The 17,758-nt window shown below is 40.2% G+C and overlaps 1 protein-coding gene across 3 annotated transcripts in view; it reads right to left on the bottom strand.

The window, feature by feature from the left end:
- The window catches only part of ABCA8 (ATP-binding cassette, sub-family A (ABC1), member 8), a 67,161-nt gene extending 49,903 nt beyond the window's left edge, over positions 1-17,258 (bottom strand). For all 3 annotated transcript variants that reach the window (XM_006872290.1, XM_006872291.1, XM_006872292.1), the window contains exons 1-9: positions 17,163-17,258; positions 15,620-15,824; positions 9,791-9,955; positions 7,609-7,712; positions 5,925-6,151; positions 3,992-4,133; positions 3,580-3,765; positions 2,113-2,260; positions 826-994 (exon numbers count right to left, since the gene is read on the bottom strand). In XM_006872290.1, coding sequence (XP_006872352.1) covers positions 826-994; positions 2,113-2,260; positions 3,580-3,765; positions 3,992-4,133; positions 5,925-6,151; positions 7,609-7,712; positions 9,791-9,955; positions 15,620-15,824; positions 17,163-17,258 — 1,442 coding nt within the window. The remainder of the gene's footprint in view (positions 1-825; positions 995-2,112; positions 2,261-3,579; positions 3,766-3,991; positions 4,134-5,924; positions 6,152-7,608; positions 7,713-9,790; positions 9,956-15,619; positions 15,825-17,162) is intronic.
- Positions 17,259-17,758: the final 500 nt, after the last annotated feature.

Below are 17,758 nucleotides of genomic sequence, written 5' to 3'. Positions count from 1 at the left end.
GGAACAGCTGGTAGTTTTGAACCGCTGACCTTAAGGTTCGCAGCCCGATTCGTAACCACTACGCTACCAGATATACTGAATCCAAATTACATCTTCATAATAGATGATGATCTATTACAACTTCCATCACATGGTTCAGGCTGCATCCATATTGATTGTTTAATTAGGTTTTCCTCTCTCTGTTTTAGGAGTTTCTTAGTGGCGCAAGTCGATAAGTACTTGTCTCCATCCACAGGCTCTTTGCAAGTAAGACCTAGTCACTTCTAAAAAAAAACTTCTATGGAGCACATTTCTACCCAGAGTCATCTCAGTAGAATATGGTAACTGGTGTCTCTGTTTTAATACCATTTGCCCTTTTTTCATAACCCTTTTAGTTGAGTGAAGTACTGGAAAGAAGAGAAGTGGGGTGGTGGAATTTTTACAAAGCTATCAGTGTGTTCTAAGTTGTTGTGGTGCAGGTCACGCCCAATTTAGGTTGCAAAGCAAGTATCAATATGAAAGGTAAACATTGAACAGGTTCCCCCAAACCCCAAGTCAGACCTGCTGCCATCAAGCAGACCCCAACTCATGGTGTTACTGTCTAGGGTCTAAGACTGTAAAGCTTTATGGGAGCAGATGGCCCCGACTTTCTCTGGGGGAGCAGCTGGTGGATTTGAACCACAGGCCTTCCAGTTAGCAGCTCACCACCTAACCCACAGCACCACCAGGGTCCCTTAGAGAACAGGGTTGCCACAGATCATCAGCCTGCACAGGACACTAACGTGAGGCACAATAAGATAAGATAAACCTTTATGATAAGCTTCCCAGAATCCGGTCTCTTGTTACCTGATAGCTTCTTTCCCATGGAATTCTGTGCACACTGGTTCAAAAGAGTCGTTAGATGAAGGATTAGAGTCTACTTCATCTTCAAGGGTCATGTGAGCAGCTTTTTGTTGTTGTGAACAAGGTGAGGACTTCAGGAAAAACAGGGGCGAACGACGATGTCCGTATTCATCTACATGCGCAGGAGACAGTGAGTTATTGCCTCAGTTACCACTTGTAGGGACTGAGCTTAATACAGCACTGATGTGAGTGTCTTTGTCACTAAACCTGAATGCACTGCTAACACAAGGTAATGACAAACATAATATCCCAAATGACTCCTGGAAAGTGTTGTTGTTAAGTGCCGTTGAGTTGGTTCTGACCCATAGCGACCCTGTATAGGGTTTCCAAGGAGCAGCTGCTGAGCTGGAACCGCCGGGCTTGCAGTTCAAACCAACTTTGAAGTACAGCGCATTAACCAACAGCACCACAGCAGGGCTTGAAATAAACTACATAGTGATGTAAGGTTTGTTAATATATATATGAAAATGCCTAATGTTTCATGATGGAGGATGTGGTTGTTCTGTTGTTAAGTGTCATCGAGTTGGTTCCAACTCAAAGCAATCTTGTATAAAGTTTTCGAGGCGTGACTGGTGGGCTTGAACCACAAACCTCGAGGTTCAAACTGTGAGACCCAGCGCTTATCCTATAGTGCCACACCAGGACTCATGCCTGGATTATATCCATAAAAAATAAACATCTGCTTTTGTGGAACTTACATTCTTGTAAGTTACAAGGTAGTAAAAATGAACATTTATGACCCAATGACTTTCCTACTGGGGAAACTCTGGTGAGACTTACAAAAACTCTGATGTGCTGAACTCACCACAGATTAATTGAATCAGAATCTCTACTGGGGTTGGGTTGGGTTGGGCGTTTCATTACCATTCCCCAGGTGGTTTTGATGTACAATTGAGGTTCTGAACTACAGAGCTAAAAAATTATGCAATAGTATATTCCATATTTTATGATTGAGGATCAGGCCAGCTCCATTTAGGAACTAGTTTTCTAAGAATCATTTATAAGAAAAACACATCAAACACTTAGAGTAAAGGGAAGTTCAAATAACAGTAAGTGACTTTATTAGCCAAGTCCTGGCTTTAGTTCCAACCCAACACATTGCAAAAAGGAGAGAGTTGTGCTTCTCTCCTTCCTATTGGTGCATAAAGGGATTCTTAAAATGTCAATAGCACATGTGCTAGACATTTGTTTGGAAAAATAAAATAATGTTCAAGTTTTATCACTACTTACTTGGCAAAATGTATTCAAAGTAAATCATCAATGCCAGATAGAGGAACATATCAAACACCAACATGAAATGTGTTGCTATTATTAGATTTGAGCTGTCCTCCGAACCAGAAAATGCATTAGAATTCAAGTCATAGTCCTCACGTAGAAGCTGAAAATAGAAAAATAGTTTGGGTGAGGTGTATGAGGAATTTTAAGCAATTAGTTGTATCCTAGAAATGAAATGCCTTTTGGTTTTGGTCTAGGAACACTATGACAAATAAGGAGACTGCTGAGTTTTAAAGTTCCCATGTCTAGTGGAAGGCATAGACACATGAACAGCTATAATAGGAGTTGGTCATTGCTATGGTAAAATGTTGCTGCAGGATCAGCATTGGATTGGTGACCACAAGGTTGGTGGTTCAAATCTACCAGCTGCTCCTTGGTAACTCTATACAGGTATGAACCAGAACTGACTCGACCACACTTAACAACATGGTCACATCCATGAGTAGTGCAAAGGTTAATGCCATTTGGCTGTTACCTGAAAGGTGGGTGGTTGGACTCCACTCAGGGTAGTTCCAACAAAAGGTCTGGGACCCACTTTTTAAGAAGAAGCCAGTGAAAATCCTATGGAGTATAGTTTTATTCTCACATACATGGGATCATCATGAATCAGACACTAAAGATATGTCCCAAATGAAATGAAAGCCTTAGGAGGTTGTAGGGAAGTGTGGGAAAAGATCTTAGATACATTTTTGATCAAATGAAACACGAGACAAAGGTGTGATGCTTCTTGAAGACAATTGCACTATAGAGGATTCATTCTCTGAAAAATGCATTTCCAAAGTAAATCTTATCATTAACAGCTCTTATGTGAGGAACCTGATGGTGGATATTTACTGATTGACATTAGCAATGATTGTTGGAAAGACAAGATGAAATCGATGCACGAATCAAACAGAGAAAGCAACAAGACATTTAAGAATAGAAATGCAATTTACTAATCAATAAATGTGTTTTCAAGGTGATTTATGTTCTAATTGAAATGAATTTTACTTTGTAGTTTTTACAATCACATGTGTTATTCAATCACTGGGTCAAAATATGAACTAGAATGCGTAGTTAGATTTGGGACATCAAGTCTATATTTAATATCCTATGAAAAATTAGGCTATTAAATATAGACTTGACGTCTCTAAAGACTCGTATGTTCACCCTCCCTTTTTTTTACTGAAAGAATGACTTATTTTGCTGTAGGCTCATCACTGAACTGCAAACCACAAGATCGGAAGTTCACCTACACAGGTCTGCAATGAGTCGGAATCGACTGAACGGCACTTAACAATAACGAACACTTTCAAAGCTTTTAAAAGTTCACCTTTGCAACTTCACCAGCGCCTCTTTAGCACAGTAGAGATGCTGGAAATGAGGATAGAGGGGAAACAGGCTTTTGAAATTTCATAAACAGATCATCACAGCGATACTCACCTGAGCCATTCCAAGCGTGAAGGCAAAGGGACTAAAAATACTTAAAGTCCACTCCAAGGATGCAGGGAGGTGTCTGTACAATGCTGCAAATCCCACACTGCCCCAAAGGACAGTGAGAAGGAACACAATCAGGCCGGTTAGGAAAGGTTTCTTTACCAAGACACTCGTTAAGAAAGTCAAGGCTATCTAAAATGAAACAAGAGCCAGTTGGTTTATATTTTTTTGAGAAATAAACAATAAGAGATTTAATACACAAAAATATAGCTTGTTCTGCAAATTGTACTATCAACAGATCTTCTCACACAAATAGAACACGCACACAAGAGTATGTGGGGCAACATCTGATCAATTACCAACACTTGTGCCTTTGGGCTGAAAGGTGGATGAAGAGAGATTTCATTCTTCAACTCACCAAAGACAATCCATAGAGTAGAAAGAAGGTTAAGACCACCACAAAGCCAGTCAAGATGACAAATTGGGACGATTTAATAATAAGCGCCATGAAAAGGGCCATAATGAAGACATAAGCAGCATAGAGCAAACCCCAGGATAACCTAGTGAGAAAACAAAGGGTTCTGTTAGTAGTTCCTGTTCAGCTGAAAAGCAGGACCTGAAATGGATATTACCATTAGGCATTTACTCTTTCATTCTGCAAATATTTATGGAGTGTCCCAGAGTATGTAAATGTAACATAGATATTTTGGGCAAAATATATGATGGGTCTCAAGTCAATTCCAGAAACACACACTACTGTGAACACAAGGGGAAAATAGAATTCCAGTCTGCAATATTCTAGCTCTCTGGTCTTGGAAAAACGGGGTTGTTGTTGTTAAGTGCCATCGAGTCGGTTCCGACCCATAGCGACCCTGTACAGGGTTTCCGAGGGTGTAAATCTTTATGGGAGTAGAAAGCCTGATCTTTCTCCCGCGGAGCAGCTGGTAGTTTTGAACCGCTGACCTTAAGGTTCGCAGCCCGATTCGTAACCACTACGCTGCTATTACTCTATTGGTCGAGTCAGTTCTTATAGTGACCCTGTATAGGGTTTCTGAGGAGCGGCTGGTGTGTTTAAACTGATGACCTTGTGGTTAGCAGCAATTACTCTAAGCGCCTTTATTTCTCTAGAAAACAGAAGCATACTCTAATGAAGAGTCAATGAGGCAATGTCTGTTTTGGACCTTGTTCTCGTATGTGGTAACCCTTTAGTGAATTTCATACCTTCGCTACTCTTATGGTAGCTGTCTGCAAAAGGGAATTTCAGGAGAAAGGGAAATTCTTCCTCATGTGTAAATCTGTCCCCTCTTCTTTTCCCCCAAATCTATTTTCATCTCTCTATCAATGCACACTGCTGATGATTCCTCAATTTTTATAGGACAAAATTGAAAGTCATGACTTTGACCTACCAGCTCGGTGTGACCTTAGACCTGACCCTGATGGTCTATTCAACTGTCATATTGCTGCTTCTCCATGCACCATTCTTCCTTGTCCTTTATCTTGGTACCTGTAAGACATTCTAGACTTCCTAGGTATCCTATTCTTGTTTTCCTAGTTAATGTTGTGGTACATAGTTTCTCTTTTCCCCAATTCCAGGGAAGTCCTGGTGTGGAGTTATAGGATAAGCACTGGACTTCTAATTGCAAGGTCAGTGGGTTAAACCTACCAAGTCCTTGGAATGCTATACAGGGTCTCTATGAGACAGCACTTAACAACAAGTGAAGCCCTAAATGCTGGGATCACATCCTTTCTAGTCTAGTCCCTAATATAGCCTTTGGCACACGGTATGAATACATTCAGGCTTTTTTAGTGAATTACTCATGAATGAATCAGTTAATAACCTCCAAGGAGAATAGCAGTATCTAGTCTTGGCCTGGCCAGCATTACATCAAAGGAAACTGACTTCATTCATAGGGAAAAGGAAAACATTAAAAAAGCATTAGGTTTTAATACTGATGCTCTAGATTTAGAAGTCCTGGTGTGGCACTGTGAGATAAAATACTGGACCGAAAGGTTGGTTTCAATCACAAGGTCGGAGGTTCAAGCTCACCAGCTGCTCCCCGGAAATCCTATACAGGGTTGTTATGAGTTGGAACCGACTTGACGACACTTAGCAACAACAACATATCTAGAAGAGGAGTCCTGGTGTGGTGCTGCGGGTTAATGCGCTGGACAGCAAAGTCAGTTTGAACCACAAGGTCAGCAATTCAGGCTCATCAGCGTCTCCTTGGAAACCCTAGAGAGGGTTGCTATGAGACGGAATTGACTCCACGGCACTTAACAACAACAATAACATGTGAAGAAGCCGTTTCCTGAGTTGGTCCATTTCTCTATCGATGTCAAATTTCACTCACCAGAACGCTGAATCTCGAAGACCCATCATTTTCATAAAACTTTTCATCTTTTTCCTCTCTCTAGTAATATTGAGAGAGGCATAGTAAGTGAATGGGGAAAAAGAAATGATGCAAAAGAAAATAAAGAAATCTGTTAGAAGTCCGCCTTGACTGATGAAGGGATATATCTTCATAATCTTCCCAGTAGCTGACATCAATTCTTCCATCACTGAATGATTAGTTGTGATCTGAAGGAAGATAATGATAAATAAAATGTGTGCATTATTGGATGACATGCTCCATTTTCTTATTGTTGTTGTTTTCTTGACGTTTGTTTTTGTTTGTAATTATTTTTCCTATTCAAACAAGAGCAACATATCTCTCTCTCTCTGACTCGTTTTTTTGTGGTCTCCAAAGCAGCTGCTCACAAATTATTCTTTCTGTGTAAATTCCAAAAAACTTAAGAACTGAAATCAGAACACCACCTTTAATATGGATGAAGCTGAAACTAGAGACTGTGAGTTTAGTTAAATTTGTTACATAGAAATTAGTGAGCAAATGAAAGCATGGCGCTGTTTATATGTTATTGCTAAATGCCAGTGAGTTGTTTTGGACTCCTAGCAAATCTATATAGGGTTTCCAAAGAACAGCTGATGGATTTGAACTGCCAACCTTCTAGTTACCAGTCCAGTACCTATCATACAGTGACATACTAGGATTCCATCTATTTGTATGTATGTTGTTGTTAGGTGCTATTGAGTTGGTTCTGACTCATAGCAACCCTACGTAAAACAAAATAAAATACTGCCGGGACCCGCACTAAATCTCACAATTGTTACACCTGAGCCAACTGCAACTGGCACTGTGCCAATCCATCTTGTTTCCTGTCTTCCTCTTTTTCTCTGACCCTCCACTCTACCAAGAATGATGTCTTTCTCCAGGGACTGGTCTCTTTTGATGGTGGTGGCTGTGTGCCATGGAGTGACCCTGTACAGGGTTTCCGAGGCTGTAAAACTTTATGGGAGCAGAAAGCCTCATCTTTCTCCCACGGAGCAGCTGGTAGTTTTGAACTGCTGACCCTGAGGTTAGAAGCCTGACTCGTAACCACTATGCTACCAGAGTTGCTTGGTCTCATCTGGTGTTGTTGTTGTTAAGTGGTATCGAGTCGATATCAACTCATAGCAACCTTTTATGCCCAGTAGAATGAAACACTGCCCAATTCTGGGCCAACCTCATCACTGTTGCCACGCTTGAGTCCATCGATGCTGTCACTTTGCCAGTCCATCTCACTGGGGGTCTTCCTCTTTTCCTCTGACCCTCCACCTTACCAAACATGATATCCTTCTCCCGCAACTGGTCCCTCCTGACAATATGTCCGAAGTATGAGAGACGAAGTTTGGCCATCTTGGCCTCCAAGGAGCACTCTGGCTGCACTTCTTCCAAAATGGATCTATTGGTTCTTTTGGCAGCCCATGGTACTTTCAATATTCTTGTCCAACACCATAACTCAAATAGATGCATCTAATATCCCTGATGGAGTCCTGGTATGGTGCAGTAGGATAAGCACTGGACTGCTAATCACAAAGTCAGCAGCTTAAACTCACCAGTCACTCCTTGGAAACCCTATAAAGGGTCATTATGAGATGGAACACATTTGCTGGCACACAACAGTATCATTAATTTCCATTGAATATTTTGCACTTACTTCGATAATAGCAGCATTAATGGAAGCTTGGAGAGCCACAAAACCTTTACTCCAGAAATCAGACACTCCACAATCAAGATTTCCATTGGCCTCGTAACAGTGAGCTTTGGGAAAAGAAGGAAAGCATGATATATCATTATTGACTAGCTCAGTACTGGTTGTTGAAACAGTGGATTCTAAGCAGTGCACCGAAACTCTAAACATTCTTATGTAAAATCAAAGCCCATGACAACAAAAAAAATCATAATAATGATTCTCAGTGTGGGGAGGGCACGGCACTGTATTAACTTGAATACACATTGCTTTATTGTACAATCTGTGCTTCTCTGTTAACATATGGTTTTGTTGAACTGTTTCTCCTTTATGATTTTTGTATTGTGAAGACCATATTTTAAAAATGCTTTTTTTTTTTTGAAAGTTAGCAGTCTAATATGGATTGAGAACTGTTGAACTCAACGGGAGCTATTTCTAGCAGACAAAGATTAGCTATAACACAAGTATAATGGGCGAAAGGAAGTTCAAAACATGACAACTTTGCTTAAGTCATACTGACCAGAAAGCTTTTTGAAGGAGGAGGCTTACATATTAATACACACTCCGCCCCCCACCTACCGTTCTATTAGAATTAAACTATATGTTAAACTGTGTTAAGGAGATTTTTTAAAAACATGTATTAAAATGGAGTACAAGAATCAAATGAATATTGCATAAATTTAAACAAAACATTTCAAAAACCATTTTGAAGCATTTCACACCCACAAATGATATAAGCTAAATCATCACAAGAACAGTTGGAACCCCCTCTGTAAACTCTATGATCTTGTTGCTTTCCTCATCATCATGACCTTAACTGGAAATCATATATATTTCTGAGGAGCAGCTGGTGGGTTTGAACTGCCAACCTTTCCTTTCAAACTGATCTTGTGGTCCAATGCGTATCCTACAGCTCCACACCAGGACGCTCTCTGTCATGTATATATATATATATATATATATACATATACACACACACACACATACATTGTTGTTATGTGCCAGGGAGTTGGTTCCGACTCACAGCCACCCTGTACAGGGTTCCCAAGGGGCAGCTGGTGAGCTTGAATCACCGACCTTGTAGTTCAAATGGCTTTGCATTAGCTATTAACACCCAAATCTCTTGATTATTGAGACTGGCAGCTGTGTCCTTGGGAATCCCCTTACTTAAACATTTAAAGGGACTCCTGGTGTGATGCTGTAGGATCCACAAGGTGAACAGTTCAAACCCACCAGCCACTCCTGGGAAACCCTATACATGGTCACTATGAGTCAGAACTAACTCTACGGTATTTAACAACAACAACAAACATTTAAAGGGATGTCTGATGGCAGAAACAGTTTGTGCTCATCTACTAACTTATTGGAATCCTGGTGTGGCATTGTCAGAGAGGCACTGGACTGCTGCTAACTTCAAAGTTGGCAATTCAAACCCACCAGCTGCTCCTTGGAAATGCTATACCGGGTCACTATGAGTCAGAACCGACTTGATGGCACCTAACAACAACAACTAGCCTACAGGTTGATGGTTTTAACCCACCCAGCAGTAGCATGGATTCAGAAAGTTCTAGTCATCTGCTTTGTAAAGACTGCAGCCACGGAGACCTGGTGGAGCAGTTCTGCTATATAACATAACATAACATAACATAACATAACATAACATAACATATAACATAAAACATAATACAACATAAAACATAACATAACACATAACATAAAACATAACATAACATAAAACATAACACAAGAGGTTACCATGAGTCAGAATCAACTCAACCCCATTGAGTTTCCATTTATTTTGTTTTATTCTATCCGTATACAACTTTGTTTTAAACAACCATTAAAATATGCTAATATACCCCATCATAAGTGTACATTTTGTGTGGAGAGATCATTTTGACCGCACGATGGCTGAGATGTTATTTATTTTGCCATACTAAGATGTGGCACTGTAGGATCAGCACTAGAACACAAGGCTGATTTGAACCACAAGGTCAGCAGTTCAAACTCACCAGTCACTCTTTGGAAACTCTATACAGGGTTGCTACAAGTCAGAACTGATTCGACGGTACTTAGCAACAACAACATGTGTCCCCATGCATGACTTATAATGAAAACAGATTTGTGGATTTTACAGCTGGGAAGTTACCTGTATGTTCCCCATGCTCCTTACTAATTGGGATTCTGTGTCCGAACAAGAACTTCAAATGGTATGAGAATGTATTAGTAAAGATGACTTTTACTATTTCATTAGAGTAAACTGCTTCTATTTCTTCAGTATCTTCTTCATCTAAGAGTCCTATGACTTTTCCACCTGCCATTGCAAGAAGACAATATTACTGTAAGAATATTATTAAAATTCAGGATGTCATTTTCAATCATTTTTACTAGAGTTCTCTATGGAAAAATTTAAAAGTATTGAGTAAATCATGCAGATTAAGCTGTTGGGGAAAGGCATTTCTAAAATTCAGTCTAGAACCAAGCAGAAGGAATACATGAGACTAGTTTGTCCTTAGATGCGCATGATTATTGAGCGAATTTCAATCACAGGAAATATCGTAACATAATAATGAGCTGCTTGCAGAAGAATTAACAGTGCAATAAAACTAAAATGATAGCAAAATAATGTATCTACGGAGTAATTCTACTCTACACACATTGGGTTGCCATCAGATATCTTGAATACTGTTCACCTATTCAACACCTGACTGGAAAAAAAAAAAAAAAAGGATTGAGGTGGGAATTTTGAAGATAAAAGGAGAGGGCAGCACATAATTTGACAGAACTGAATTTTTTCTGGACTTGATCATTTAAAGCTGTGTAAGCATGATCAAGTTAATTTGCTTATTTATTAAATAAATATAATAAACTTACTATTGTAGTTTTTAATACAGAGTACAGAATACTGTAAGGTATTATTATTATAGAATTATATCTATTATTATAGAATAAAAGATTCCCTGGATGATCAATGGTTTACATGCTCAACTGCTAACTGAAAAGTTAGAGGTTCAAGTCTATCCAGAGACACCTTGGAAGAAATGGTTGGTGATTACCTTAGAAAAAAATTAGCCACTGAAAACCCTGTAGAGTACAGTGCCACTCTAACATGCATGGTTTTGGTGGTTGTTTTACAAAATAAAATCTCTGAAAACAATCTGGCACACAGTAGCATTAAATGAAAATTTCTTATCCTCATTGTATGCATCTTTGAATGAGGGTATGGAGAAGCACTATTAAATGATGCCGAGACCCTCAGGAGAACATCTGTGAAATAAAGGGAGACAGTAAATAGGTCCGAGATAGGTTGGCAGATGGATCTCAAGTGCAGAGTTCAGGTCAGGTCTGATCATGTATCAGAAGTAGCTACAGGGTTTGTAGGCAAGATTTTGCAGCTCAAGATGGCCTCTGCTTGGGGTGTGCCATCCTGTAAGTGAACATACCACACAGGACCATAAACCAGAGAGGTGGGGACATAGTTCTTCCTTGGTTGATGTATCTGTGTCCACCAGTACCATACAGAAATGTAATCCATACTGAAGGCTTTTTATTGTGAATTGAGTGATAGTTTACATGGGAGAACATCGGCTTTACACCATCATTTCATTGCAATGATTACAATCTCCTCCATGCATCATCATTCAACAGTATTTACTTCTATTCCCTCTGGTTTTGTTTTGGAGGGAGGATGCACACAGAAACACTCAGGAATATATAATCATTTAAACAAGCAAAGGGCACAGTCTGTAAGCCTGCTTCCTGGCTGCCAGCACACAGCCTTTCTCTTTCCCTGAGTCTAGAGTCCTCAGCTGCTCCCTCTCTCCCTGTCCCCATCTCTGTCTCCATCTCTGAATAGGGTCTAACATTCCGGTCATGCTCTTCTCCCTTGATGGTCCTAGTGTCCTCTGTTCCTGGACTGCAAGATTAACTACTCCCCCATTTTTATTACAAAACCTCTACCTTTACCGCTGTAATAGTCGCAATTAGTCATGGTAACAATTACTCACTATTGAATCATAAGAATCTTATCACCATCTCTTTTCACCAGACCCATCTAGACAAGATGAAAACTATTCAGTTGGGATTCTACTGAAGGCTATAGTTTTTGATCTTCATTAGTAAGTGCTTCAAGTCCTCTTCACTTTCAGCAAGCAAGAATCAATGCATTTGAATTAGGGTGTTGATGAAGAACATTGAAGATATGATGGAATGCTAGAAGAATGAGCAAATACATCTTGGAAGAAGTACAGTCAGATGCTCCTTACAAGTGAGGATGAAAGTCAGTGATAAAAGCGAAGAATTGACACAGTGGTTGCGACACTGGGCTCAAACATAGCAATGATTGTGAATCTTGGAAGGTCCTGTTGTTGGTAGGTGCCGTCGAGTCATTTCTGACTCATGTTGTTGTTGTTAGGTGCCATTGAGTTGGTTCCAACTCATAGTGACCCTGTACGGGATAGCCAAGAAGCAACTGATGGATTTGAACTGCTGATCTTATGGTTCCCAGTCCAGTGCTGATACTACAGCACCACAACAGAAGTCCATAGCAATCCTATATACAACAGAACAAAACATCACTCGGTACTGACCATCCTCACAATTACTTCTATTCTTGAACCCACTGCTGCTGCCGCTGTGCCATTTCAATTCATTGGGGGTCTCTATCTTTTTTGCTGACCCTCCACTTTACCAAGCATGATGTCCTTTTTTCAAGGACTGGTCCCTCCTGACAATATGTCTTAAGTATGAGAGACAAAATCTGGTCATCTTGTCTTCTAAGGAGCATTGTGGTTGTACTTCTTCCAACGCAGATCTGCTTGTTCTTTTGGCAGTCCATGTTACTTTTTTTTTTTCTTCAGCTAAGACAGAGGAGATGATTTATTGTACATGTTACATTCAGCCACAACAGAACAGAATTAGTCCAGAATGTCATAGGTCCAGGACAAAGGGTCAAAACGAACTGAATTGGTACAGCAAGGTGGGTCTCAGCTGTTCGTAGCGTTCGTCGAAGGACGATGGAAGTTCTACAGCCACTGAGTCTTAAGTTCTAGATAAGTCAACTTGCACCAGTGTCTCGGCCTCTGACATTCTCCATTCCTGCTGCTGTGGCTTCCGTGGGTGCACACGCTACCCTTTACTTGGACCTCTGCCTCATCTTTCTTCTTTTGTGTTTCAGCCTGCGCATTCACTTATTCCTCCACTTGGCTCTCATGGCTCGGAGTCGTCTAACAAGATGGTGCTAAGGCCAAGAGAGCAGTCCATGTTACTTTTAATATTTTCTTCCAACACTACAGCTCAAATGCATCAGTTCTTCTACAGTCTTCCATACTCACTGTCCAACGTTCACATGCATTGAAAATACCATGGCTTGGGTCAGGTGCAATTTAGTCCTCAAACTGACATCTTTGTTCTTGAACACTTTAAAGAGGCATTGTGCAGTAGATTTGCTTAATATGATATGTCATTTGATTTCTTGACTGCTATAGGTCCTAACAGGAGTCCTGGTGTGGCACCGTGGATTAATGCACTGGACTGCACAGTCACTTTGTCCCATCAGGTCAGAGGTTCAAGCTCACCAGTCACTCCTCAGAAATCCTATACAAGGTTGCTATGGGTTATAACTGACTGAACAGCATTTTACATACACACAGGTCCTAGCAGTATTTTGTTCTGTTGCACAAAGGATCACTATGAGTTGGAATGAATTAATCATGCTTAATAACATCATTATAATCATGCTTAACAATCATGCTTAATAACAATAACACCAAATATCCTTGAGTCATGGCCACTCCATGTGTGTCAAAGCAGAACTAGACTCTATAGAGTTTTCAATGACTGATTTTGTTGCGTAGTGGTTACGAATCGGGCTGCGAACCTTAAGGCCAGCAGTTCGAAACTACCAGCTGCTCCGCGGGAGAAAGATGAGGCGTTCTGCTCCCGTAAAGATTTACAGCCTCGGAAACCCTGTACAGGGTCGCTATGGGTCGGAACCGACTCGACGGCACTTTGCAACAACAACAACAGATCATCAAGAGTTTCTTCTGAGATGGCTTTGTGTAGTCTTGAACCTTCAAATTTTAAGTTAACTGCTGAGTATATTAACCCTTTGCACCTCCTACCTTGATCCAGGTACGCCTTAATACTCTGCTCCTTTAAGTGAGGCAAAGTCTTCCCTTTTCCCTTAGGATAGCTTAATCAGAAATTCTTTCACTCTCCAAATATTCATGAGGAAGTTTGTTCATTTTATTTGGAATATGATTATAATGAGACTCAGAGAAGTGACCTGTACAAAGTACTACAGCCATTGGGTCACAGAGCCACTTTAGGTCAAATGTCCTCTGGCTCTAAATTTAGATTTCTTGCTTCTGTCCAATGCTGCTTCTCCTGTAGTCCCAAGAAATAGTTACAGAAGCGATCTTGACAGTAACAATTCTCTTCGTAAATGTTCACTGATAAATACCTAAACTCTGAAGAATGAAACTTGGAAACACAGAATACTCTTCGAGAATCTCCAAATATGTTAATGTGGTGCCATGATTTACTTGTTAATGACTCTTCTAGCCATAGTCTTTGTAGAGCCCACCAATCAATTAGGTGGACCATGTAGATTGGGTCTATTTCCTCTTTTGCCTGATGAGTTTGGGTAAGAGAAAGTGGTAGGGGTTGGGGGGGGGATATTGATAGGATTATATGATTCAGTTGTGAGTGATTGTGAATAGGGTCCATTGTGACTGGAAAAATTTGGAACTGTAATGTCAGGATTGGTCAATTTTGCCATCCTGCTGGTACAAAATGAACTATTTCAGAACCAGGGAGCTCTCACTACCATCTAGAAAGAAGAGCCAGGAGGGGAGTGCATCCTTTGGACCCTGAGATCCCTGCACAGTGAACCTCCTTGATACAGAAGACAGAGGGCTGTGACATCAGAGGGGTGGCGATGGTAGAACCAAGAGCACAAGACAGAGCAGTGGGTTTCCTGGCCCACAGAGCGAGAAAACTGGGCAGGAGGCTTGCTGGCAGAACGGATTGCCTATAGTCACTTAATTGGGGGAGCTAGCCAAGTGCCTTTAGGCTGAGGCTTATGGAAGAATGGAGTGTTCTTCTGACATTTATTGGCAATGCTAAAGGAGCTTTATAATACTGCCTGAGCAGGACAGAGGCCAAGGGACCACATGACTGAGAGGCTGAGGACCACCAAGAGTGGTGACTGTGGGCATCACTGAGAAGAGGTGTACCTGACTAGAAGAGCTGTCTCCTGGGCATTTCTGATCCTGGATGGTTACTCCCTCTTAACTTCCCTAGTAAACCCCATAGTTGTGAGTATGGTCTATAAGTTCTGTGTGGTCATTGTAATGAATGATCCAACTCAGCAGAGAAGTAGAAAGTGCTGTGGAAGGAATAGCTGCTGTCAGAATTAGTAAAGGACGAAAGAGGATAGAGGCATGTCTGACCTCCCCCTTCTAGGAATCGGCCTTGGCTGGATGTTATGTTTCATTCTCCTTCCTCCTTGGGAAGTCAGAGGACATCGAGGCTGCTCTCCCATCATTTGATCCTCAAATTCAAGCAAAGACAAAACTGAGTGCTCTTTGTAATAACCAGTAAACCTTAGAACAGCAGTCTCACTCTAGCAATAATGCCTGCACAGCTACGGGTCAGCAAAACCCCTAAACACTCCTTCTGTTCAGTGTCTTCCAATCTGTGCAGTTCATGTTTTCCAAAGTTTTCCTTGTTGAGAGATTTATACTCCAAATGGTAATCTGATGCTTGCCAAAACAACGCATTCAGCTTTGGTTGAGATGTTGAATAATGGCCTCTTACTTCCAACAGAGAATGTATATTAATACTTCATATAAAACAGAAAAGTTGACAGTCAACATGGTTTATTAACTGAAATGCAAATTAAATACATGCATTCGTGGCCAAATGAACCAAATCTTGGCATTAGAAATTCTTTTTGGGTTACTAGAAAACTCACCTGTCAAGAAAGGGGCTGAAGCTACTTTATTCATGATCTCTTGGGTTGTATTGGTGATCGGTGTGTATGCAATAATAAAGTCAGAATCTTGCAATGAATCTACACGTCCTAGGTCCACAGTGGGCATTGAAGAGAAATCAGTCTCATGATGAGCATTAGGAAATAGGTACAAACTAAGTAGTAGGATCAGTGAGTTCAACCATTCCTACACAGTCCAAGAGAAAAAGATAAACACAATTGTAACTTCAAATTAGGTATCCATAATCAGTTTTGACACATAGATTGCTTCTCTTCATCTATTTTTCTAATTCCAATGGATGTCACATTATTAAACTTTTAAAACATGTACAATACAAAAGTCAGTGGTCTTAGCAACCTCAAGGAATTATTGATTAGAGTGCAAATTTATTGATGCTTAGCACCAGTACTAACACTTGCAGTGGATCACTCCTGACACTAGAAGAGACAGTAGTAAAGCTGCAATGGATTAGTATTAGTATTATAAAGCTGCAATGGATTAGTTGCTATTTTATCTCTGTGAACCACTCATGCATGTTTGATTCTGCTGAATTTGCATGTTGTAAGAGACAGTCCCAAGGAACTGATCACTTATTAAAAAATATATTGGTCACATGCTAGGATTCTGGAATTAGAAACACAACTGAATGTAGATGACTTGAGAAATATTGGATTAGTTATCAGTTATCAGCCTTGGTCTCTTGCAACCTTCCAGTAACAAATCATTCAATATTTCCAAAATGTATGATACTTTCGAAAGTACTCATTATGCATACACAGCATAATTCCAGTTCAGTTAAAATGCTATGCAACACTGTCTACCTGATTATTAAAAGATACCAAGTTCTCACCAGGATTTTTATTAGATGGTGAGATTCTAAGAGCTAATGCTAATTTTCTTCTTGGAAATGAATACATTGACAACATTTCCACCATTTTGTTGTTGGTGAGTCAGTTCCAACCCATAGCGGCCCTGTACAGGGTTTCCGAGGCTGTAAATCTTTACGGGAGCAGAAAGCCTCATCTTTTTCTCACAGAACTGCTGGTAGTTTCCAACTGCAGACCATGAGATTGGCAGCCTGAATTGTAACCACTATGGCTATCGGAGCTCCTTTTTTGGCAGTATTTTTTTTTTTTTTTTTTTAAGTCAAAGAGATCCCAAACAGAAAATTCCAGTTACTTGTTCCATTAAACAATGTTTCACAGTGTTCTTGTTTACCAGATCTTTAAGATACTGGTACCTTAATCCTAGAATCTATGAGAATGCAGTAGTAAAAAGTAAAATCTTTGGCTTTTAACACATACATTGAATTCTCAACTGCTAATGAGTTTCCATGTTTTTAGACCTCAATTGATGGCACGGTGTCAACTGAAACGTCTTCAGACTGATTCATTGCTTGTGAAATATCTTTTTCAATATTACAAAGGTGCTTCATTTGGGGAAAGACATTCAAAGCATGGATACCAACCAAAAAAACTACATTTCCTACAGTAAACGTGAAGTGATGTAGATATTGAATCATACCATTAAAGAATCTCTTTTCATCCTCCGTTTTTTAAGAAGATTCTTGCATAATAAGGCCCAAGTTTGCTGAATCACACTTATCTCTCTCTTACTCATTTTGCTCTGTTTGAGAAGGAAAGGACAAAAATAAAGTAAATATTATGGTCTTAGTAAGACATTTCATGCAAATAAACACCCAATTGACTTCTGAGCAAGTGGCCAAGAGATGGAACCATATGATTGTTAGGAATTCGTTCATAGTAATGCGGAGTGGATGTGTGTGTGTGTCCCACCTGAAGCCCTCTTTTCATTCATGGGGCAAGCTGTTTACTAGCGACAAAGCTGTGGTGTTCAGAGGCCTGTTCCCACCAGAAACACATTAGCTAAGGCAAAATCAAACAGCATCAGTAGAGGAAGAACCTACATATGGCTGCCAAATGAAATTACAAACTGTCTTGACCTCTTTGGAGAACTGATATTACAAGGCAGCCAAGTGAACTGAATTCCAGATGGTAAAAGCCTCCAAGGAGAGCTGGAACCTATGAACAGATCCATGAACTCCTTTGGCAGAGTATGTGTAGAAGACATCACATCCATAAAAGTCGATAAAAGGAAAA

The sequence above is a fragment of the Chrysochloris asiatica genome, unplaced genomic scaffold (genome assembly GCF_000296735.1).
Source record: "Chrysochloris asiatica unplaced genomic scaffold, ChrAsi1.0 scaffold00192, whole genome shotgun sequence".
NCBI lineage: Eukaryota > Metazoa > Chordata > Mammalia > Afrosoricida > Chrysochloridae > Chrysochloris > Chrysochloris asiatica.
Note: the sequence above shows the minus strand (reverse complement) of the source record. Positions and strands in the feature narration are given on the sequence as shown.